Source organism: Wolffia australiana, chromosome 8 (genome assembly GCF_029677425.1).
Source record: "Wolffia australiana isolate 7733 chromosome 8, ASM2967742v1".
Taxonomy (NCBI): domain Eukaryota; kingdom Viridiplantae; phylum Streptophyta; class Magnoliopsida; order Alismatales; family Araceae; genus Wolffia; species Wolffia australiana.
The window spans coordinates 1,416,897-1,442,252 of record NC_135842.1 but is presented as its reverse complement, the minus strand read 5'-3'; the positions used below and the strand labels follow the sequence as shown (position 1 = coordinate 1,442,252).

Here is a 25,356-nt window from a genome sequence, read left to right as displayed (position 1 = left end):
TAAAACATGTAGAGAGTAATACCTGTTGATTAAAATTAATTTACTAATGTAGTATTAATTTACAAATACATGATTATTTAGAGTATTTGGAAAGAACAAAGTCTATGAGAATGTGATTGGACTTGGAGAATTATCCTCGAGAAGGATCTCGAGGACTTCTTTTCAACATGTAGACAAGGCACGATACCTAGCACAAAATTGTAAACATCACACATGAGTTCGAGGCGTGATTCTGATCTAGAGTTTGTAGATTTTTTTCTTTCAGCAGAGCTCATTTGTCTGTAAAAGGTGTGCTTAACTGCATTGTTATTGTCAATATTCATGTCTTTGACCAATAAGTTAGTCGATGGTTTAGATAAATTAGCTAAATCCTTGACGAACTGTCTATAGAAGCTTGCGCACCCAAGGAACCCTCTAAGTTCCTTGGTCTCGATGGGAAGTGGAAGGTTCCGGATCACCTGCATTTTGGTATTGTTTACCTCTAACCCATGATAAGCCTAAAAATGTGTGTAAATATGTTGTTGATTTGATGTTTAGACTTATAAAATAAAAAACTGTCAACTTCCAAAGCAACCCTTGTGTCCTTCCTGGCCAAATCCTTGGAGAGAGCTTCAAAAAGTGAAATTCGCCCTTTACCAGACCTCTATTTAAAGATCCAACCATAGGGAATGTAGAGGGGGAAAAGACAAACATGCCCTCAAAATTTCAGCCCAATATGACGTCTAGATCTCAAGATATCGCTCTTTTACTGAGGATTAATCCTAGCCCTTGGATTATTTTATCTCTCCTCCAAGAGGCTAGGAAAATATCCTTTTCTGATTGGTTACCACATTCTTTATTGTTTTCTGCTTCCTCGGATCGCATTCTGATACTTCGTCGTCGACGTCCAAGTCGCGCAATCATTGGATGATGATCACAGTGTTTAAATGGCCAAAAATGATCCATGTCATCTCGTTAGCGCCTAAAAAAAAAAATAACAAATACAAAGAGAGGTAAGGTTACCGCCTTTTTATTCACATTTTACGGCGTTGATTTCTGAATGCATTTAATGCACGCGGCGAATCGACGCCGTAAAATGTCGACTTTATAAAAAAATGTGTTGGTTAGGGCGTGCATTAAATGCACGCGCTAACAACCTAAAAAAAATAAGCGTTGCACGTGCGTCGGTTAGCCCGTGCATTAAATGCCCGCGGCTAACCGATTCACGTGTAAAAGATCCCGCGTGTTGGTTGCCGCATGCATTTAATGCATGTGGCTAACCGACAAGATATTCATTATTTATAAAAAAAATAAAATCATACCTTTTCGCCGACGCCGATTTTTTGTATTTTTCATATATATATATATATATAAACGCATCCACGTATTTGCCCAAATTTTGGGCGAATGATGTGGATGCCCCTTGATATATATATATATATATATATATTAAAAAATGCTAAATAAATAGCATATGTATTATTTAAATAGAAAAAATCATTTCTTGGCAAAATATTGGTCAGAAAATTTTATAAAAATATGGAAAAATTCCAGAAAAATTATGAGAGCCCTCACCAACCTTTAGCCAAGTATTTTAAGCCTGTAAAAAATATTTCTTCAATAAAATGAGGTTAAATACCATGTAAAAAATGAAAAAATTAGAAATAATAGTAAAATCAAAGTGTAAGTCATTTATCTCAATTTTTATATGATAACATGCAAATATGGTCATTAAAACACATAAATATATTGTAAAATTCATCAATTAATCATGATAATTTGCAAGTTATCATACAGCTGCAGGTGCAACTTGCGGGGAATTACCGAGTTTTGAGCTTCAGGGGCAGGCGATTGATGACGATGACGATGACCTTCTGACCCGCGTCGAAGTGACGACGACAACTACGGCACCGAACGGAATAATTCTGTAGGGATCGCACGTAACGGGCAGGCTCGACCCGTACTTAGGAAATCACTCTTGACATAGTTTTCTCGAGAATCTTCTCTCACCTATTCTAACCCGAGCGCGGTGGAATACAACCGAAAGTATATTGGAAGACGTAATTTAACAAACAAGGGAACGATGTACCTCGTTGGCAGTGGCATTCGTCGTCGGCGTCTTCATCGGTGTGAGAGCCGGTGCGGGCAGATGCAATGAGAGCCTTACTGTAGATAGATACGGTTGGGATCAATGAGCTGCGATGACGCGGCACATGAACGTAGCAACAGAAGAAGAGGTGAGAAGTGAACTCGGGCGCTATTGCGATGGTGCACAAATAGCACAAATAGCAACAAACTGTCACGTGCCAGGCACAGCTTGGAGTAGCAATCAGAGCGGTAAAGACAGCGGTGACAGGACCGATAGGCCGTGGAACACCAGGTGTTAGCAACATCATCGGCGGAGGCGGTGCTCGGCATTACAACCAGCAGCGCTGCCAGTGGAACCCGACTGTTAAGGATGGTGCTGCTTGTCATTCTGGCAAAAATAGACGTTCACCGAAGGCAGTCTCGAGTGATGTTCACAGTGGTGGCTTGTGGGGTGATTTTCCAAGGAACATCGTCAATCGGTAGTCCACGGAAGTGGTGGAAGACACAAATGAGATCCGTCGATGTAGCAATGATGTTAGCGCGATCAGACTTCTGACGGTGATGATTTGACACGACTTGCACCCAAAAGGGCGAAATACACCTTTGTTAGAGCCAACGTGAGGGTTCTGTGGTCGAGAGTAGTGAACACCTGGAACTATCGCAAGACAGGTCTCCGCACGGTGAAATAATTCACCCGACCGTGACACATCAACGACGACCAAAAGTATGGTGAAATAGTTCACTTGGCCGGTTGAACGGGTAACTATAGCACCGAAGGTACCCGGAACAACAGGAAGCATCGTCGTGGAACGTTACAACCCCTCTTGTTGCCGATAGACTCCATGGAGCCGTCAGAACGGCAAGGGAAATCCTTGCTCGCGGAACAACAAATAGCAATGTCGCATGGTAGTTGTTGACCTCGATTGTGATCGTCATATCACTCAGGCGCAGTGCGACAACTCTGAAGAGACTTGCGACACCACACGACAAACGTCGGTAAACAGGTTGATTCTTCCCCTTCTCGCTCTCGCTTCTCCCTTCTTCTTCTTCTCCTTCCTCCCTCCTTCTTCCTCTCTTCTTCTCATGGTGAGATCTGATAATTGAACAACAACTTCCACAATAAAACCAGGTCTGAATCTGAACGTGGTCCCATCATGGCCTTATATAGGGCCATGATGGGCCCCTTACAAGGAGACCAACAAGGGGGAGTCCAATAAGAGATCCCCCCCATTTACAACATAAAGAAAGAAATTACGAAATCAAAAGATGTGAAAATAAAACGATACGAACGGGTACAAAAATGCGATGACATGGACGCGTCACGACCAGTAGGGTGCACTCGTCGTGACAAACACAACACAGAATTTAAAATAACTGAAAACAGATAATTAAAATGCAAGCACGTGCGCGGACGTGCTCTACCCAGAATATTTAAACCCGGGGGTCTTCACAGATGCTTTGGCATGCTGGTCAGGCTGGATACAGACCGGCGGTGATGCTGATGACTGCAAAGACGGCTCCGATGAAGATTCGTGGATGTTGTTTGGGCGTGCTCCATCGCAGTCCTAAATGCGAAAGTGCCAAATGGATAAGTAAAAGTAGTATTTTATTGATCGTCAAACTGAAATCCTATTTGATTATATCCTGAATATCCATCTAGAAATCAAAAATCGTTTTCTTTGCTAACTTCTCTTAAATTTGATCAAGGGTAACAGATAATTACGTTTTTAGTGACTGCATTGAGTTTCTTATAATCAATACAAATCCTCCAACTAGCCGGCGGTATTGTTTGAATTTATTCCCCTTGATCATTTTCTGGTTACAGTGATTCATGTTTTCTTAGGGTCTACATGCACACGGTTTACCTAAGTACTATCGTAAAAAGAGTAAATAAGTCCAGCTTCTAACCCTTTAATATTTCTTTTCTAACTACATCTTGCATGACTTGTTTGAATTTATTCAACGATATAATATATATGGGCCAAAAGGGCCATACATATCAGATGAAATGATTTTGGAGATATACTGTGCTTATACGAATTTTTTTGAAAAGCTAAGTATAAATATGGGGAGTCTCATTTTTGGTGCTCGTGCTAGCTACACTTGGGTGACCTCCCCCCCCCTCTTTTACTCACCATTGATTCTATTTAGAAGGTCGTAATGATGAGAAGATAAACTATATCTTAAAGAGAAGGTGCAGAAGAAACAATAGGAGATCCAAAAGTACTTAATTGTATGTATATGTTTAGAAGTCAAGCACATGAACATCTTCAAAGCACATTCATAGGCAGCAAGTCTAAGGCGGAACAAGTTCTCCGCAAGGCACCTTGAGTTTCATGTGTTTATAGATCAATTCATAATCAATTTCCATCTTCCACTTCATGGAAAGGGTTTTCCAATCGTCTGATCAAGGCCCTGAAGCCAAAATACAATCAATTGGCACGTTCCTACGGGTGAAATTTTCGCATAGAATTCTGTGACGGAAAAACAACCCCGTTAAAATCTTCATCACATAACAAATAATTGCTTCCAACCATAAAATGCAATGTCCTTAATTGATATTGAGAACATTATCAGATTTATCAAAATAAACTGGCCCATATGTTCCTGCCAACTCACTAGTAACAACGACTATACTAGAAGCATGACTTGTGCATTTATCAGCATGGGCTTTAGGATTTAGATTCAGATGATCATATTTACTTCTCAACGGAAACTAATAAAAATCATCTTAGATTCCCTTTTGCGCCCAATATTGTAATGATAATTAATTAGATATCAGGATGATGGAACATGTATATATTTTTGGTTTTCCATCTCTTCTCCTCCCATCTCTCTCTCTGCATCTCCGGCTATTTTTCTATCTATAGAATAAAATGGGGAGGCTGTAGATCAAATATATAAGTAGCACATCTGCATCATGGCAAGCGGGATCTGGGGACAATGATTAACATTTTATTAACTCAGAATAAATAAATTCATTGATATATAATTTTACATTTGTATAGCTGGTATAATTTTATACTGGACACACCTTTTAGTTGTAAATTATTAAAAATTATCTTAAATTCCTTTCTGCGCCCAATCGTGGAAAAATTGATGATGCATAAGTAGGGTTTGACATTTTGGACCGGGGACCGGTCGGACCGGACCGAACCGGGACCGAAAAAAGACCAGACCGGAAGTGGACCGAACTTAAGGTAAGGTTTAGGTCCATGCCAAAAAACCAAACCGGACCGGACCCTATCCCACACACTACCCATTCCCCTCCCCATCTCCCTTTCAATAACCTGCCCCAAAGCTCGTTGACACAGCTTCTCATGCACAACGCCGCTATCTCCCCCCCCCCCCCGCTCCTCGGGGGTACCAAACCAGACGGGGATCGAGCAAGACCGGACCGAAACTGGACCAAACTTCAGGTACGGTTTAGGTCCATGCCATAAAACCGGACCAGACCGGGACTGTCAAACCCTATGCATAAGATAGCAGGATGATGGGACATGTATATATTTTTGGCTTTGTCCATCTCTCTCTCTTCGCTTCCCATGTCTACTTCCACATCTCAGGCTCTTTGTATCTCTAGAATAACACGAGGCAGTAGATCAAAGATAGTAGTACATCTGCAATTTGTTTTACATGATCATCCCAAAGAAGGAAAGATTTGGAATCAAGGCAAGAGGGATCTGGGGATGATGATGTCGCCGATGTTGTTGTGCCACGGGTCGGCGAGGTGGGTGGCGAGGTTCTCCAGCGGCCCCGTGCCCGGGTAAGCCGACTGCTGCACGCAGAAGCCCACAAAGGCCAGCAATGCAAGGCGCCCTGCCATCATATCCAAACATCAATTAACATTTTCCTTCCCTCTTATAAACATTAAACGTCAACCATTAGCGTTGACGTTGACTGATGCTGGACGTTTGACATCAGCCGTCATCGTCAACCATGTTGGAACCAAACAGAATTGACGATGACGATATCTGACCTTGACCACTGGTCAACGCCAAACCAAACAGAAGACCAAGGTGGGAAATCGTGTCGGCTGTTGAGTAATTGGATGACGACAACTAGTCAACGCCAAACCGATGAGAGGATGACGGTGACAAATCGTTGACCCTTTCAAGATTTATCGATCAGATGACGAACGACGATGACGATTGGGTGTTGCCATCGTCGTTCTACTGCAAGAGGATGGTGAAGACTGACTCAGAGAATTCGAGACCATGGATCATGAAGATGTTGATGATGAAAAGTTTCATCGTCGTGGAAGTTGAAGATTTTGGTCGAGTAGAAGTTGGGGAAGAGTTGATCGAGTAGATGATGATGATGAAAATGGGGATTACGGTTCTTGATCATGATGATAATGATGAAGATGATTTCTTTTTTACAGAAAAGCGGGAAGATCACCCGAAATGATGATGATGGAAACGGGGATTACCGTTCTTGATGACGACGACAATGATGATGATTTTTTTTTTGAAGAAAAGAGGTAAGATCACCCGAAATGATGATGATGATGATGACGATGATGATGATGGAAATGGGGATTACCGTTCTTGATCTCCTTGACCTTGTACTCCTGGAACTTGGCGGGGTCCCGGGAGTAGCCGAGAGGGTCGAAGGCGCCGCCCGGGTACTTCTTCTTCTCGGGGTCCTTCTCCATGCTGCGCTGTTGCTCGACGAAGGCGATGGCCAAGAACTCAATTACAAGAATGGTCGGCAACGTCCCCCACGGCACGGGGTTACCCAAGTAAGTCGCCTGCCCGCCCGGCACCGCCGCCCATTCCTGCGCCTTCACCCAATTTCCAAGTCCCAAAGCCTCCGGCACCAAAATCCCGGGCTACCCACCGAAAAAAAACCCCAAATTCAACCAACCCATGTATCAAAATCCCTAATTTTTCTCGAATAAGAGAGATACTCACCACGGCGAGCATGGCCCAGCGGCAGTGGATGAGCTCCGACTCCTTGAATCTCTCCAGATTGGACGGCACCTCGCCGAGCCGGAGAGGGTCGAACCCGAAATCCCTGCAAAATTAGGCGTTCAAATGATTTTCTGCTATTACTTCTAGCATCGAATGAGTCATAATCATCCAAAGGATTTTGGAACCCGAAATCCCTGCAAATTGGGGGTTCAAATGATTTTATGTTGTTATTTCTATCATCGAATGAGTCATAATCATCCAAAGGCTTTCGAACCCGAAATCCCTGCAAATTGGGGGTTCAAATGATTTTATGTTGTTATTTCTATCATCGAATGAGTCATAATCATCCAAAGGCTTTCGAACCCGAAATCCCTGCAAATTGGGGGTTCAAATGATTTTCTGCTATTATTTCTAGTATCGAATTGAGCCATAATCTTCCTAATGATTTTCGAACCCGAAATCCCTGCAAATTGGGGGTTCAAATGATTTTCTACTACTTCTAGTATCGAATGAATCAATCATCCAGAGGACTATCGAACCCGAAATCCCTCCAAATTAGGGGTTCACGGGATTCAGCCAATTCAAAGAATAATCCGCTATTATTTCTAGTACCCCTCCGAATTGGATACCAAATCATCCACTTTGGCATCCAATTGAACAAAAATAGCGGCATCACTCTTCCGTTTATCAAGAATTTCGTTAGATCGGGCGAGGGTTTTGGGGGGGAATCGATCGGGAAAAGGATTACCCGGGTGCCGATCCGTCGAGGTAGGGAGGGCGGGGCTGGCCGGGCATCCACTCGGCGGACATGGTGAAGCGAGAACCGGCGCTGACGGAGGGAAGGGGGAGCGCCGCCGCGAACTTCGACCTTGAAGAAGAGAGCATACCCGGCATGGCCACCGTCGGGCAGCCCTTCAGGATCGCCGACGCCATCTTCTTCTTCTACTCTCTCTCTCGAGATCTGCTCCTGCGATGAAGAAGAAGAAGAAGAGGAAGAAGATGAAGAAGAAGAAGCTCAGACTATTGTTTGAAGAAGACGGGATTGGATATAAGGAGGAAACGAGGTTGATGAGAATCTCGATTGAAGCTCCTATTGGCTGGTTTAATCCGACGTGGATCGCGTGCCGTTAAGGTAATCCGGTTGGGCCTCTCCCAGGCCGCCACGTGGCAGCCACGTCCATCCCCATATCTGGTTGAATTTTTATGGATGCCTAAGTTTGAATCTAGCGAATCGATGGTATGATTGGTGGATAGTTGTGGGGTGAGATATATTCCTTATTTATAAAATGTAGTCATGGAGCAAAGGTGGTTGCATTTGGGATCAGCTGTGTTGGATGGAGGTTATGATGAAATATCCTCGGCTTAAATTTCATGAGTCCCTAAGTTTAAATCTAGCAAATCTATGGTATGATTGGTGGATAGTTGTGGGGAGAGAGAGATTTCATGTTTTAAAAATGTAATCATGGAGCAAGTGATCAAGGAAAAGGTGGGCGCCCTTGGGCTCAGCTGTGTTGGATGGAGGTCATGATGAAATATCCTCGGCTTAAATTTCATGAATCCCTGAGTTTATATCTATCAAATTGATGCTATGATTGCAGATGGTTGTTGGGAGAGAGAGATTTCATGTTTTAAATATGTAGTCATTGAGCAAGTGATCGAGGAAAAGGTGGGCGCACTAGGGCTCAACTGTGTTGGATGGAGGTTGTGATGAAATATCCTTGGTTGAATTTTAATGAGTTGCTAAGTTTAAATCTAGCAATTTTTATGGTATGATTGGTGCATAGTTGCAAGGAGAGATGTATTTCATGTTTTAAAAATACAGTCATGGAGCAAAGGTGGTTGCATTTGGGATCAGCTGTTTTGGATGGAAGTTATGATGAAATATCCTTGGCTGAAATTTGATGAGTCCCTAAGTTTAAATCTAGCAAATCGATGGTATGATTGGTGGATAGTTGTGGGAAGAGATATATTCCTTGTTTATAAAATGTAGTCATTGAGCACATGATCAAGGAAAAGGCTTGCATACTCCCTTGATGACCCCTAACTAAGGCATGGAATTATACATATTTTTAGGCCATTTTGAGATAATTTTATGTGCATTACCTTCGTCTCTACAATAATTTTCATATCATGCATTAAATGGAGCATTTGGTAAAACAATGGAATTTAATGTGATTTGTACATATTTTACAAGTCCACTTATTTCTTAGTAAAAATGTGTTTAAAATATTCTTAATATTATTGAGATTAATGCTCCCTCTAGTTTGCAGGAGGAAGTCAAAGTTGAAGAAATAAGAGTGAATATAATATGTGTTTATATTAAAAATTTTACTACAATGAGGGTGCTCAATCCTACATGTAGTGATAGTGAGGGCTGAGCCAGGGCGTAGCAGCACCCAAGGCAACCACAAGTGGGCAAGCGTAGGGTACTCAAGCCTACCTGCAGCTGGAAAGTGGCAGTGCTTGCACAAGCGAATCCAGAAGGAGCCCACAGGGACCATAGGTGGACATGCATGAATGCGAGAGAGGAGAGTTTATTTATTTCATTCGATGACATTATACAGGATTTATATAGCATTACTTAGTTTAGAATGTTCTAATATTGGATTAATAATGGTCTTTGAAGTTTCAAAATGGCACAGCCCGGATCAAGAATTCTAAAGACGAATCGAGGCCCAACGAGTTGATATATGAAGAAAACTAGAAAGAAAGTATGATCGGGCTTTGAGCCAAACCGGCCCGAAGCATGTGTCATAACGTGCCGATTTGAGTGCAATGTATAACCTTAATCGTCCAATCTTCTTAAAGAAGATTGGATGGTGATATGTAAAACTTGTAAGTTCACTATTATTTCTTTCTTTTATATGCTCCTGAATGGCTGCGGCAAATGATGAGGATGAGGGGACCCCTCAACGGACGAATCACTAGGGCGAACGCTGACGGGGCATGCTGACGAGGATGTTGATGAGTCAACAAGGGGGTACACCATAAATGACTGGATCCTAGGTTTCAATTTAATCGCAGCCATTGAACACATTCGAGGGGGGTCAGACGGGGAGGGGTAAACTCAGCCTTCTCCTCCTGTGGCCCTTGTTCTCGGTGGATGCCCAGTAAAGGCCGGAGGATGCCTCCGATGAGGGGACCGCATACCGATCCGATGGCTCCCATAGAGTTGTTGGATCAAGTCTAACCTATGAAAGGGTCTAGATAACCCCTCTCGGTTGTTTATGAGATAATATTGGAGACCCTACATACATCTCTCATCGCAATAAATAAGAGCTCGAACGGAGCTCCCTTCGAAACTTAGAGGATCACAGGAGTTGTGACAGCTCCGCCACAGTGCAACAAGCTCAAGGAGGCTTCAGAGAATAGCTAGGAAGATAGAATTCTGTACCAGAAGGGAGGAGAATGAAGGGGGAGACTGCACACTGAGGCTAGGGGGTGACGGTCGTCATCCCCACCCCAATTCTTAGATTCATGGTGGATTGGGTATGTTTTTAAGCTCAATCCGATTGAAAGTATAAACATAATAGAATTGATAGGTTTGAGTTTTATTTGAAGGATATTTTGATTTTATCCCGGTTCTGTATTACGGCCTCTGTGAGGCATTCTGCCGATTGAACACACGCAGGGTGTCGACAAAAATACCCAATTTTCTTCCATAAAAAAACAACTAAAGTTATTTCTTAAATGTATTTACTTATATAGGCAATATTACTATGAGTCTAGGATAGTCGTATTAGTATAATTAGTTGTAATACACTCTAATATTCATCTTGTTAATATTCTTAATCCTTCAACCTCTTCTTCAATTCTCTCTCTAACGACCTAGTTAACTAAACTATTTTAAACAACCCCTTCTAAAGTAGATAATACCTAAACTTGTACCTATCTTTATTGTTCTTAAAATTTGAGCGCAAACATACACATATACGTATATGTATATGTGTGTATACATATAGGTACATATATGTATCTCTTTTACACTCCAAACATCTATATCTTGACATATAATTCCATCTTTTCCCTTATCATAAGTTTTACTTCCTTCGTCTTCATTATTCTTCTTACCTTTTACTAAACTAAATACTTCTCTCAATTAACTTCTTACGACTTATCGACATAAAATCTTATTCACTGTCTAAGTAGATCTCAATATCCATTATTATTATATATATCTCATTTCTAACGTACATGTTACCATTATTAAATAAATAAGCTTCCTAACTCCTGTCAATAGTATTTTATTAGTATATCTATCTCACTAATTTCTATTCTTCTTCCCTGCTTACATTAACATCACTCTTAGTTATAGTATCATTGGCTCACTTCAAACATCCTACTTCTTTATTATCCCTTATATATAAAAAAAGATACAAATAATGTATTACATTTTCTATATCTTTCTTTAGTACTCTCTCACACCACTTATTATTCCTTACTATCAAGTATTATATTAATTCCCTCATCCATTAGAAACTATCTTCCAACTACTAATTACTTATCTCATACTATTCCACTATATTCCTTATTATTATTACTTCTATCACTCAATTGTAACTAATTTATTTAACTACCAATGGTATCGTACCAAATTCTCTATCACCCTTACTCAATTATTATATTCGTCTCTAAAAGCCAGTCCCTGTGGGGACGACCTCACTCCCACTATACATCTGGGTGTGTTTTTTATTTTAATAATTAATTTGATTTATGCAAAATTGTGGTCATTTTGGCACAGTTTTTTTATAGAATGGTCACATAAACTCATCATTAATATATTATATCCATTAAATGACTTTATTTTCCATATTTTATATATATTTTAAGGTATTTTATGTATGATATTATAATACCCTGGAATATTTTTTATTCTTATTCATATGTCTACAAAGTATAAATTATTATTGGATTAAAATATCTGTTTATAGTTTTTAAATTGTTTAGAATGATTTTATTCAAGATTTGTTATGTAATATGTAATACACATCCCCTTTCTAACGCACCTCAGAGATTATCACTATAGCAGATAGTATTATTGGTATTATAATAGAACGAATATTGCTTATGCATGATTTTTTCCCATTATGTAAAATATAGATTATCATACACCTCAATGGTCTTTTAACTTTAGCCTTAAATGGAGTATATTTACAAGCCATGATATTTATTCTGGGTAGCAGTGCTTCCTCTCTTCGCATACTGTACTCACACTCGTGTGTAAATAACTCAACGATTTGTCTTTCTTAATCGAAAGCACTCTCCATTTGATCCTCTCTCCCATCTCGATGTAAATGTGTATTTTTTTCTTCATCCTGATACTTCTGTAAAAAACTCCAGGGTTAAATCTAAGTAATTGCGAAATGTTGGTAACGCTGGTATTAAGATATATGGGTGTTTTTTTCTTCTCGTTGACATTCTCCTCTTTTTGTTATGTTTAGTTTTTATCCCTATTAAGAAATAGTTTTACGGTGATAAGTTTACACTAACAATTAAATATGACATGGACTGGTATTTAATTTAATATCTAATTGGAGTTGGATTTGGTGCACCGGGTAGATTTCAAACATAAATTCATGTAAGATCCATGTTATTTGGACTTGTTTTACCTATTATGACATAACTCACAACCTAATGATTTGTTGAGGACTAAAATCAAGAACAAATTCATATTTTATAAAGGTACAATGGAAAACTCTGTCACACACACTCTTCCTCGAGCTCTATATTAATTTTAGTAACATATTCCCACTAAAATTTCCAGAGTCTTTATTCTTTGATTAAATGGATTGGCAATGTCGTTATTCAAATATATTACACTTAGTCTTTCAAATTCAAATGTTTTTTGATAAATTTCTCACTTTCATTTAGGATCCAAGAACATAAAATTCACATTTTTTTCATAACTCTCAATGTCAGTCTCAAATATTATATTTCCGTCCAACACGATATCATATTGCATTCAATTAAAAAAAACTTCTCCAAGTCAGATATATTTCTATCAGATCTAATTTTGTCATTGTTTAACTATAAGCTAAAACACAACAAAATTCTATCTCCACCACTATCTTTCTCAATTCACAACAAAACTCTTATATATTTATTTATTTATTCTTCTAACATATATTATGGATATTCATAACTGCATAGAATTCAATAAAAGTCGTAATATCACTTCAATTATGGCAAAAAAATATATTAATGTCGTGACAAATTCCACTTACCCTTCTCGTATTCTTATTATATGCATCATGACTTTGATATTCCATAGTGTGATATTAGGGAATAAAAATAGATCAGATACACACCATGAAGTCATAACTGAAAGTTTAATCACTGACATTGTTGCTTCTAGTTTATTTCAATTGTTCCTGACATAAATGAACAAGTAATTCAAAAAACTGTAAAGAGGTAATGAAGATCTTTCTACTTTACGATGAAGCTTATTTTTTGTGGTTTTATCCATCATATTCGAACTCATGCATTTCATTAAAAAACCTATCGATAGGAGAAATAAAACAGCAGTGTGAAGGAGAAGAGCGATTCACCTACAAGGTAAATATATTTACATCGTCATCCAATCACCGTGTAATGCACCATGAAATTAGCCAAAGTTGAAAGAGATTGGATATCAGTTCAGAATTCAGAGTCAATCCCCACAAAAAATTATAATGATGCTTTTTCTATCAAATGAAATAATTATGATTTTGCCTGTTCGAGATGAATAGTCTTCAATCTTCAGTTGGACCCTCTGACTTTAAACCAATATTTCAAAAAATGTGTTTCCCCGATTAGTTATTTCAACCACCCTTGAAATGTACCACACTGTTCCAACTCTCAGCAGACAAAAAACTCAATAAGTGTGCCAATAAATCTTCATATTGATAATATTTACAAAATACTTAATATTATCTATTACAAAAATCAATGACAAAAAAGAATTCACAATGTAAACTATATGGCATAGTTTATCCCAGATATTATATGACTCGACGTGTAGCGCATGTTCCCATAACAGAGGAAGTATTTGTGCATTCAAAATCAAAAACTGAATTCTGAACATCCAAATGCCCTTTGTATAAATTATTAAGTCAGTTCATAATTCCTCCATTCAAATATTTATAAAGTGGTCCCAAAAATCGAATAATTCAGAATTCGTACTCAACGATTAGATTACAATTCTCGTTCTTTCCAATAAAACACTTAAAAATAAAATATGAAATATTTATATTGATGCATAAAACCAAACATCATCAAATATTCTATCGTGGAATACATTCATAAGAGTCGTAAATTTTGTGACTTTTAATTACTCCAGCCAGTCAGAAACTTATCCTATAACAAGCATCCTAAACTAAAAAATGTGGTCAAAGTAATAGTTAGATAACATGTTCAGAATATTCATGTAATTGCCATCCTAGACATGTGAATAAGTGGTGTATTCATTTGTTACAGTTGAAACTTTTTTTGTATATACGTTAATTTTAAAGTTATAAATATCAAAAATCACAAACAGAATTGAAAGCCCTAAATGAATTATAGTTAGTGTGCCAAGTGAGCAATGCACCCCATAACACTCGATTCCATTGGGATATTATATGAAAAATAGAGCTATCTGGAGACTTTTTGAGTAATGATAACACGATAACATATGACCATAACAAAAAAATTTCAATCCCAAGATCTCCTTTAAGATCATTGTAGGAATTGAACCCTTTTTAATTTTGTAAGTGGAAATACTTGGATGACATATTTAAGTAAAATTCATCATATTTACCTTTGAATGTGCTTGGTTATTTAGCAATAATAGCTTAGATGCAACTTACTCTCCCAAATTGTTAGAGCCCCACAGGGATTTGTTGCCTCATAATATCATGTAACTTTCAGCCATCATGATTATGTGAATTGAACCATGGTAGCCAATCAATGAAACTATAGTGCATTTTTTAAAATAAGTATGAACTCTGGTTCAAGTAAATCTGATTAAGGATGAAGAAAGCTTCTGCATAGATGATATTTCCGGAGGACCCAGAGGATATTTCAAAAGGTTAAGGTACTAATTTGTAATTTTCTCAACTTCCTCAGCATAAATAAAGTTATTTTCTAAGTTTTCTCCAAGCTTCTCCATTAGAACTACGCAGAGAAGCTACTTCACTGCCATTTCAAGCTGCTATCGATCTTCGATTTCGTCATTGGCTACTCCTACTCGGCGAAAGATGAGATCTTTGTGCTTGAACCACAGTCTTCTGACGATCGGAGCATCAGACGAGTATCGTCCTCCGAAGGTGTCGATGCGCGTTAATTTTTCGTAAATTTTCGATTCTCGGCCACCGATTTGTTGTTTGATTCGTCGGGATTCAGGTTTGGGGTTCCATTTTGCAAATCCAACGGCGTAGGGCATACCCGAGGTTCGTCTGCGCCGCTACTGCGGACGCTAATACGATCTCTTCTGGCCACATTCCTGCTGCTCCCATTCTTCTCCCCGACGGACCCTGGAAGCAGGTTTTGTATGAATCGAGGATAACAAAGAACTGATGTGGATTCTTGGAAGCGTTTGTCCGTCGATTTTGTTCACCATTGTGTCTCTTATCCATATTTGTGTAGATTCCGGGAGGGGTGAATGCTGCTAAAGGGTTTCAAGCTGCTGGGATCTACGGGGGTTTGCGGGCAAAAGGGGAAAAGCCTGACCTCGCTCTTGTGACTTGTGATGTGGATGCCACAGTCGCCGGTCAGATCACTGTCTTTTACTGAATATCAATATTGTCTAATCTAGTTCTTGTCGAAGATCCTTGGATACTGTTTGTTAGAACTGGAAAAGAAACAAAATTGAGTTTTCGTTTCTGCGGAAAAATTAAACCCGTTCTATTTTATCATAAGCTATCACTGCACAAATCCCGAATTCCTAAAATCTAGTCGTTTTATCTACCGTGAAGATGCTGAGCTGAATTTTTTACCGTCGTTGATCATGCTCGTGTATTTTGTCTTGATGTCCCTCAAAGAATTATGATGCAAGTTAAAAATTTCAGGAACATTTACCAAAAACGTTGTCGCCGCTGCGCCTGTAGTCTATTGCAAGCGCATACTGGAAACCGAGGAGACAGTAAGTCTGTTTTTTTCAATTGGCCTTTTATTGTTGATTTAAAGTGACTGAGACTTAAATCGCTCTTTTTGTTTTTTCTGTAAATTTAACTTGATGAAGAGTTCAACGATTGAATCATGACTATGAATTGACTTGAACTTTTGAACACTCTCAGGGTCGCGCGGTGTTAATCAATGCTGGTCAAGCGAATGCAGCTACTGTACGTCACAATTTTAAACACCTTCTGGATTACTTTTTTTTTTCTCCCTGCGATATGACATTGACTTTTATGCTGTATTTGGTAACTTTGACCGAAAAGACTTAGCTTTTGTGCACCAGTCATTTTTTCTTTTGTACTCCACTTGTCTTATGTGTAAAGACGGTCTTTCTAAAGTGATTGTATTTTGTGATTACGATTCTTTATTTTTTTAATTGGTAAAAACACTGCGCCGGGTACAACCAACTACACATGGACTCCACTCGGCTACCCCACGCCCACAACACTAGTAAAAAGATACTGTAATGAAACCGCGGCATGTCTGTGGGGAGTCTGTGACTGTCAGCTGTTGCTTCTTGTCCCCCTCGGACTCTGTGACAGCGCCTATGGAGGGACATCATGGACTCCCACTTTCGATTCTCCATTGGCATCAATCCTCCTCCCCTATTTCTCTCCCTGATTGTTGGCCTTGGGATAATTCTAAAACTTTAAAATAACTAGTCAACATTCAACTTTTCTTGGGACAAATGCATTGATTTAAGTTATTATTTCAAAATGCTGTATTTATTTTTTTAGCTTTTCTAACTGCAGGGTGATGCTGGGTATCTTGACGTTATTGACTGCTCAAATACTCTTGCCGAGGTATGTAGAAATTACATATATGGGATTAAAACTTCTATAAGGTTTAGCGGAGAATCATCTCAGTTGATTATTTTGCAGATTCTAGGAATCAGGCCAGAATCCGTGTTGATAGAATCTACCGGAGTAATTGGACAAAGAATAAAGAAAGTAAGGCATTTTTAAGGAATATTCCTTCTCTAAGGATTTGATCTCTCGTTGAGCAATAACCAAACCTTAAGGCTCAGGGCTAGTGCAATAGTCTTTTAGGCTTTACAAAGATCTTGTGCTTTCTCTTTTGATCCTTTTTCTCATGTTTTAAAGGAGGCCCTTCTCACCTCTCTGCCACGGCTGGTTGCTTCACTTACATCATCTACGGAAGGGTAACTTTCTCCCTGTTATCCTGAAAGCTTGACCTATTGATCGACATTTTATTTTGGTTGAACAAGTTTTTCACCTTTAGTAAGATTTAGAGCCATTGACTACTGTTATTTTTTTACTTTTTTGTGAGTTGATATAAATCAACATATTAAGTTGGTGTGAGTGACTACTTTTGAGTCAATTGAGATCGATTCCCTGATATCATACCCAGAAGAACTAAAACTGCTCCAGAAATGGATGCATCAGAGTAGTAAGGGAACAGTTACATGAGTTTGCCGACATTCGTTTTTATGCAGATGACAATGACTCATTGATCGCTCGACGTTGCTCTAATATTACTCGTTCAGATGGTGAGTTGTCATTCGTCTGTGACGAAGATAATGATGAAAATTTCGTCCTGGTCTTTCTGGCTGTGGTCAAGGATGATGACGAGTTGTCCTTGACGTTGTCCCTCTTCCTTGAAAAAATAGTCGTTGATGATAAACAAAGTTACTGACTCATGAGAAAACGGAACTCAGTCCATCCAAATGTAGTCAAAACATGAGTTTTCAAGTCACTGCAAATTAAACTTTTTTTATTTGCGTCCATGTTGTGCCACCATAAATTCTTTTTTTCTTTTCCCATGTCCATCCTTAGGAATTGAACTGTAGTCTTGTCTGCTTGTATGCTTTTTCAGTGCAGACTCTGCCGCTGTTGCTATCACGACTACTGATCTGGTCAGCAAGAGCGTTGCAGTTGAGACGAAGGTTGTTAACAATTGTTTTCTTTCACAATTGCTGTAATTCTATTCTCAACTCGTAACTTTCTACTTTCATGTGTCTAAGCAGGTTGGCAGTTTTATAATAAGAGTTGGAGGGATGGCAAAAGGCTCTGGAATGATCCACCCTAATATGGCAACCATGCTTGGTGTATGCCATTCTTCTATTTATCTTTTTCTTTTGTGGAAAAAAAATAATGTAAAAAGTGGATGCACTGATGTAGGTGATAACAACGGATGCTTCGGTTGCAACAAACGTGTGGAGAGATATGGTCCGAAAATCCGTGGACAGAAGCTTTAACCAAATAACGGTAAGATTTCGTTCAAATGTCAAAGATAATAACATGGCGCAGCCTGGATTAAAATTGACCTTATTTTTTCAGGTTGATGGAGACACTAGCACTAATGACACTGTTATTGCACTAGCCAGTGGATTATCTGGGGCTAATCTGATTTCTTCTCTAGAAAGCTCTGATGGATTGCAGCTTCAAGCAGGCCTTGATGCCGTACGCCCTACCAGTTTTTTTTTATGCATACGTGAATGGATTCTATCTTGCGTTCATCACTAGTCAATATGTCAACATCGTTGACCCTCGTCAGCGTTGAAGAGACGCTGCTGTGGAGGAATTGAAGGATGGTTGATGATGATGGTGATGAGATTATCATTGCCGGTTGATGTTGGCTATGACGGTGTATCACAGGCTGGTTGATACTGTCCGTCAAAGTATGACATCAACTCAGCAAAATTCTAGATAATTGCAAACCCCATCAATTTCAACGGTGTCGTCAACAAGAACGGGCCTAATTGACGGTGGATTGATAGAAATTTTCTGAAAACATGGTCGATTGATTGTGAGGATGACATTGACTCCTGTTCATGTTGGCTTGTTATTGGCTAACGGTCAACCAAAGTCAACGTCACACATCAACAACATCTAGACGCGTCAAAATCTAATTCCTTCAGTAAAATTTATTCCCCTTCAGGTAATGCAAGGCCTTGCAAAGTCTATAGCATGGGATGGTGAAGGCGCTACATGCCTGATCGAGGTATCATATTGGCACGAATTGTTATATCGATAGTTTGGGATTTCGTAATAAATCCAAATTTTATTCTTTAAACGATTCAATAGGTAACCTCCCAATTTAATTGACAGGTTACCGTCTCTGGAGCAAGGAATGAGAAGGAAGCTGCACAGATTGCGCGTTCAGTAGCAGCCTCATCTCTGGTCAAAGTAAATCCAAGCTATTTTCTATCCACCAACTTTTGAACATGATGATTTGATACGTATCCTTAATTTTTGTATAATTCTGTTCTAGGCCGCTGTTTATGGAAGGGATCCAAACTGGGGTCGCATTGCATCGGCCGTGGGCTACGCAGGCATTAATTTCAGCCTGGAAGACCTTTGCATATCTCTTGGGAATATTGACCTCATGCGCAGTGGTCAACCACTTATTTTTGACAGGTAAAGCTCATGTTGAAGTAACAAGGTTTTTAAATTCGATATATGAATTAAACAATTAACCATTTAGAATAATGGTGCACTAATCCTCTTAATGACAGGGACAGCGCGAGTTCCTACCTCAGGAAGGCTGGGGCAGTCCACGGAACTGTCGAAATCATTGTCTCCGTGGGTAAGCAAGAGAATTATGTCCATCTTTCACTTGAAAATGATTTTCTTTTACTTATTATCCTTTTTTGTGGCCATAGGGCAAGGGGGAGGAAGCAGCAAGGCATGGGGTTGTGATCTCAGTTATGACTATGTCAAGATAAATGCAGAATATACCACATGAGTATTGAACGCTGACCGATGACCACCCAGCAGTTTTTCTGAATCACTCTCTGCCCCACTGTCTACTATGCCCGGTTGGTATCTCTGAGATGTGGAATATAGTTCCGGATCGTCCCGGACGTGGACGATGGACGGGGCGGGACGAATTTCGTCCCGTCCGACGTCCAGAGTAAGTTCAGGGACGAAGGACAGGATGGTTTTTCGTCCAATGATAAAAAAAACCATCCCGTCCAGTCATACCGGGACGGTTTTTTGTCCCGTCCAGTCCTCCCGGGACGAATTTTGGTCCCGGACGAAAAAAATCCATTTTATATTTTTAATATATTAATATAGGTTTTTTCAAGTTTTCTAGGGAATTACTGATGAGATAGAACGCAAAGGGACATATGTACAATTATTTCTGAGTGGCGTCCATTTGCACTCACGTAAAAATACAGGGACTTTGATGCGAATTGTCATTGCGAGGCCACGTGGCAACATCTCAACCATCGGATGTGAATCCGGCGGTTTTCCGTCCAGACTCGTCCGTCCATCGTCCGAGACCTCCGGACGGTCAGTTTTTTCGTCCCAAGGGACGAAAAACTGCGCCCGATGGACACGTCCACAATTTCGAACACGAAATTCGTGTCCATCCTCGACGGGACGATTTTGCGTCCCGGGACGAAAAAATTGTCCCATCTGCGTCCCTGCATTATAATGTGGAATTATCTTGTTTTAAACTTTATTTTTCTCAATTTACGTCTAAAAAAATCGATAATTTGTTGTGTACAGTGGTTGTTGACGTGCTCGTGTGTTGAGCAACATGTCTCTCTCCTTTCTTTGAGCAGCTGATATGATCCTTGTGGAGGGCTGCCAATGAGAATGAAGTAAGGTCACTTGTCTCTCCTCTCGAAGTCTAAGTCTAAGGTCACTTGCCTAATTTAAGGGTTGGAGTTTCAGTTTTTCGTTGTTTTATAGGCGCTGGGTTCTCTCTTGCATGATTTATCTCCACATCCATGACTACTCTTTAAAGTTTGTCATTCTTCGGGACTATGATGATGGGACAATGATGACTAGTTATCATCATCGCGTTCATCTTTATGAAGATGTAGATGGTTATGATAAATGTAACAAGTTTTGACAATATTAATGCCCTAATAACATTTCAGTGCAACATTGGGTATATTTGATCAAGTACAAGGCAGACATACAAGTAATATAACCGAACAGACCATATATGCTTGATTGAATAATAAAATATAATCATAGCTTATGTTCTTTGGAAACAACAAAGAAAGTTATATGAGTGTGCAAGTTAGAATCCCCCAGGTCATAACAATGATTTTGATGAGTTCACATATGAAGTTTTCAAATGAAATATGAATTTGAAATGTCGATATGCATTGAAGGAAGAGAATAATGGCTGAGAGGAGGGCAAGGATATGAGAGGGAGAGAGAATAAGATCACTTTCCAATTATTCCATGTCTTCTCAGTGGATGTATTAAAAGAGCAAAAAAATAAAGAAAAATATTAAAGAGCCTGAAATATGATGGGGATTGCATCAGTGTGAAAGAAGAACATATGTGAGTTGTAATAATCATCAAAGATACATGCTTGTAGAATAGAAGATTGTTAAAGGTTCACTGTGCCCTGAAGTGTATTATCCCTATACTTTGGGTCCCTGAGGTGTGTGATGGAGACTTCAAACATTGACTATGAGGGAAAGCAAAAGCAAACGTTAATAACTAATATCAAAAAAAAACTTGCTGCTTGATGTTATATGTTATCAGTTATGGGTCTACAGGATCTAGGTGACTTTCTTAATTTTTTTCTTTTGATTTTTGATGACTTTGACTTTGTTTTTTTTTTGTTTAAATAGTTTTAAATTAATGATAAACACTTATTTTTTTATTTTTTTTTTCTTTATAGGTATTATTTTAATATACAGTGAGTAATTATTCCCAATATATTCAAGAGATAGGCTTTTTAATTTTTAAATCAAAACTATTAATATGGAAAAAAATTACAAAAATGGTGTATAAAACTTCTCAACTTCTTATATTTAAATTTACCATGAGATGATGAAAGAATATCTATTTCTTTTTATGTTTATGTTGATTTAATTTATGCCAGATTTGTAGCTTTGTACTATTCTCCAGAAAACAATATAAAAACAGATCATATTAGATAAATTTAACTATTGTACTATATATATTATTACAGTAAATAAATAATACAGTAAATAAATATTCAAAGGAGAGGAGGAAAGGAGAGGGGAGGAAATGTGGTAGAGAGAGAGAGAGGGATAAGTACTTTCAATTTTACAAGGGCCTTAATGCTTAATTTGTATTTTACATATTGGGTTCAACTCATTGTTTAACAGTTGGTGTCAATCAAATGGTATAACCATCATCCACCCACCCAACGTCTTTCTTTATTGTGTGTGATATTAGTTATGATGGAATCAACACACATTTGTGGTCCCATTCTGATATGCCTGCTGACTTATCTATTAACATAATAAGTGGGCCTATCTCGTGCTTATGTGACCAAGGTCAATCGGGCTGAAACATAGCCAAGATATTAAGTTCGTTCGATGAGCTCATAGCATCCTGATATGCATAACATAAAGCTATAAAATATATGCATTAAATAATTTATTTTTCAAAAAAATGTCAAAATGAGTAAAATTTTAAATTTTTAATTTAATTTAATTATGAAAAAAATCAAATAAAAACTGCAATCAAAAGATTTTCTGTTTTTTTCTTCTAGCTGATATTAAATTAATAAATGAAAGAGTATGTTCATACATTAATAATTTATATATATTAAATAACTGTTAATATGTATTAGTTCTCTCACTTTCATAAAATCATTATTAATGATATGTACATGCATGAAAACCCATGCATATAATTATACACGAAAAATGAAAAAAAGTAAACCATGTAACAAACACAAAAACTTCAACAGCGTCATCATGCATTCATTTAGTTGATGATACATTAATATCCCAATCAAGTTCCACATGGTGTGGTCAAAAACAACAAACATAGCATTTTGGGGAGTTTAGGACATAGAGACATCCCCTTAATTCTATATTTTTATCCAATTCATGACCTTTGACTCGCATATTACTGCGATACAAACTATACTAGTTACTATGCGAAGAAATAAGAATAATTCATGACAAGTCAAGGAGATATCAATATCCAAGTTAGGCTATTTTAATTTTTTATGATTATCAAAGGACAGCAAGCGCAGGAGAGAATGACAACTTGTGCTGTCATATATTCACTCAATTATGTAGATATTTGTGCTTCCACATCTGAAAGTATTAGATGCCTTGACACAAACCTAAAAGATAAAGGAGGATAATACAGTTATCCTGGGTCATAGCATCTCAAAATGGCGTTTGTCAAATGGCTTTGTGAGGAAATTTTCTACTAGACAATTTCAGGACGCTTTGTGAGAGCACTTAATACTGGATTTTTAGTGAGATATGTTATGGCCAATTTGTCCCACTAGAGAGCAAGGGAATTGTTGGTGCAGATTTTTAGCTATTTAAGTATAACCAGATAAGTTCAGCCATCACATTTGTTAGTGCCATATATTATGATTTTGTGCTTGATCTGATTATGGTATTTTGTTTCTTTGAGACAACTAATGAGATTTGGAGTAGCCAATGCGAGGAACCCACTTGTTGATAAATGATCAATAAAATCTCAAAGCCACTCTGAATCTCTGAAAATCTGATATATGTTATGGGATAATGCGATATCTGTATCCTAAAACGTGGCATGCTATCAATTTTAAATACGGTTTATGACTTTGGCATGGTGCTGGATTATGGGCATGGATAAAAAACATCAATATTGAATAGCATAGAATGAGATTTTTTAATTTGGTAAGGTGAACATTGTCGATAAAATTAAAAAATAGATAACACATATTGGGAAGTTATAGATAGGGAGAAGAAAAGAGGAAAGAAACTCGATAATAACAATGGTTGAGAGTAGGGTGCTATATATCGTTGTAAAAACCATGGAGTTATAAAAAACATGAAACTTTATAGAAATGACATTTTATAGAATAACTCCCCTGATATTTCATGCATAGACCTCAATGTGTAAGAAATGAGTAAACTCAACATTAAATGAATTGCAAACTGGATGGGTAGTTTTTTATGTCCTTGCATCATGCGCTCATTTTGTTTGTTGCATTGGCTTCCTATTGCTCTGTTGTTTTATAATTTTAAATGTACGCACTTTAAAAAAAAGAAAAATCAAGGAAGAACAAAAAACACAAAACAACAATAATTTTTTGAAGAAAATTTACTACCAGATTTATTGGTAGGAAAATCGTGAAAGGAAAGGTTAACTCGTTGCTTTTAAAATATATGCGACATATGCTCACTAGCCATATTAACATTTTTGTATTTGAATTTTGGATGTAGGTTATCATGGTCCAAGATTTTTAAATGCAGAAAATTTTACTTCATGCGATGAAAACTAACTTTGAAGTAAACTTTCTAACGTGGAACAGATGTCATGCTATGAGGTATATGTTTTGGTTATGTAGAAGCCGATCAACATATTTTAAAGTCATGCTAATTATATTCATCCACAAACAGACGTCTTTTCATTAAATGATTGGACTAATGAGTAAAAAGAAGCTCCTAAACGTCCAGGTTAAACTTTGAATGTTCAATTGAACTAAAAATTTGACTTCGCATGTGCATGCAAGTCAAATAAATGATTGTGCCAATCAGTAAAAATAAATTTATTTAATTCATTCCAGCTGACACTGGTTCAAGCCCGTCGCAGTACATAAGTCCTCCATAAGAAGTTAATGTTTTCTTCTTCTAAAGGTTTGAGATTTTACCATATCACTTCTTCCAATAATTTGTTTTCCAAATATGGCTTAGTATCCATCTTCAAACGAGGAATAATTTCCTAAAAAACTAAATATTAATCTACTTCTTCGATTACTTCCTTCTGTCATAAATAACGCAGAAATGTCCAATGTCATATTGTTTTTTCTATGCATAGTAAATGGATATCCAATATAATTTTATTTTTAAAACAATAACTATTCACAATATTATAAGACAATGCGAAGAAGAAATCCTAGAATTTTCATGAATTATATTTCAATTCAATTGATCATGGTTTCAGTCAGAGTTCATGTTCGCACTTCTTCATATTTGCGTGATTCATTTTCAGAAGAATGTGCACTAATATTCTCATGCATTCTCTTTTTATCAACCTCGTTTTGACTTTAAAACAGTACATATTTGGATTACTTCATATCCTAAATACAATCGGCAACAAATTATTCAATTTATTAAATAGTTAGAGAAAAAAAAACACCTTTTCACAGAAATAATTTACCCAGAGGTTCTCTTCAGTCCCATGTTGAAACAATTGCATTGAGGTAATATATAAACCTTAATCATGTTGGTGATTCATACAAATATTTTTAATACTTCACACTTTTCACAAGGATTGTCAAGGCAGCAAACTCTACTTTGCACAAAACAATAAATTGA

General features: G+C 37.9%; 2 protein-coding genes across 5 annotated transcripts; one reads left to right on the top strand and one right to left on the bottom strand.

Moving 5' to 3' along the window:
* Positions 1-5,665: 5,665 nt before the first annotated feature.
* LHCA1 (chlorophyll a-b binding protein 6) lies at positions 5,666-8,001 on the bottom strand. Its single transcript, XM_078579235.1, has 4 exons — positions 7,732-8,001; positions 6,984-7,086; positions 6,613-6,901; positions 5,666-5,886 (listed from the first exon to the last, which is right to left on the bottom strand). The coding sequence occupies exons 1-4, from the start codon at positions 7,914-7,916 to the stop codon at positions 5,735-5,737; spliced, it is 729 nt and encodes a 242-aa protein (XP_078435361.1). The 5' UTR covers positions 7,917-8,001; the 3' UTR covers positions 5,666-5,734.
* Positions 8,002-15,108: 7,107 nt separating this feature from the next.
* On the top strand, positions 15,109-20,948 carry LOC144706810 (arginine biosynthesis protein ArgJ family). Of its 4 annotated transcripts, none has more exons than XM_078579869.1 (19): positions 15,109-15,268; positions 15,345-15,485; positions 15,588-15,711; positions 16,010-16,083; positions 16,238-16,282; positions 16,871-16,921; positions 17,000-17,068; positions 17,222-17,280; positions 17,955-18,024; positions 18,106-18,186; positions 18,260-18,346; positions 18,419-18,541; positions 19,020-19,082; positions 19,190-19,267; positions 19,353-19,498; positions 19,597-19,667; positions 19,744-19,899; positions 20,597-20,691; positions 20,783-20,948. In XM_078579869.1, exons 1-17 carry the CDS (start codon positions 15,200-15,202, stop codon positions 19,824-19,826), a joined length of 1,434 nt encoding a protein of 477 aa, XP_078435995.1. In that variant the 5' UTR covers positions 15,109-15,199; the 3' UTR covers positions 19,827-19,899; positions 20,597-20,691; positions 20,783-20,948. The 4 variants fall into 4 exon arrangements, with proteins under 4 accessions (XP_078435995.1, XP_078435994.1, XP_078435993.1 ...); XM_078579868.1 differs by having other exon boundaries at positions 20,765-20,948; XM_078579867.1 differs by having other exon boundaries at positions 20,597-20,948.
* The last annotated feature ends 4,408 nt before the right edge of the window (positions 20,949-25,356 follow it).

Bases quoted from the DNA above. Each gene is read 5' to 3' on its own strand.
- LHCA1 (XM_078579235.1), bottom strand. From the start codon at position 7,916: ATGGCGTCGGCGATCCTGAAGGGCTGCCCGACGGTGGCCATGCCGGGT. The intron at 6,902-6,983 runs GTGAGTATCTCT...TTCGGTGGGTAG, and splicing joins GCTGGGCCATGCTCGCCGTG to CCCGGGATTTTGGTGCCGGA. The intron at 5,887-6,612 runs GTAATCCCCATT...ATATGATGGCAG, and splicing joins GGTCAAGGAGATCAAGAACG to GGCGCCTTGCATTGCTGGCC.
- LOC144706810 (XM_078579869.1), top strand. From the start codon at position 15,200: ATGAGATCTTTGTGCTTGAACCACAGTCTTCTGACGATCGGAGCATCA. The intron at 18,187-18,259 runs GTATGCCATTCT...GCACTGATGTAG, and splicing joins ATATGGCAACCATGCTTGGT to GTGATAACAACGGATGCTTC. The intron at 18,347-18,418 runs GTAAGATTTCGT...TTATTTTTTCAG, and splicing joins GAAGCTTTAACCAAATAACG to GTTGATGGAGACACTAGCAC.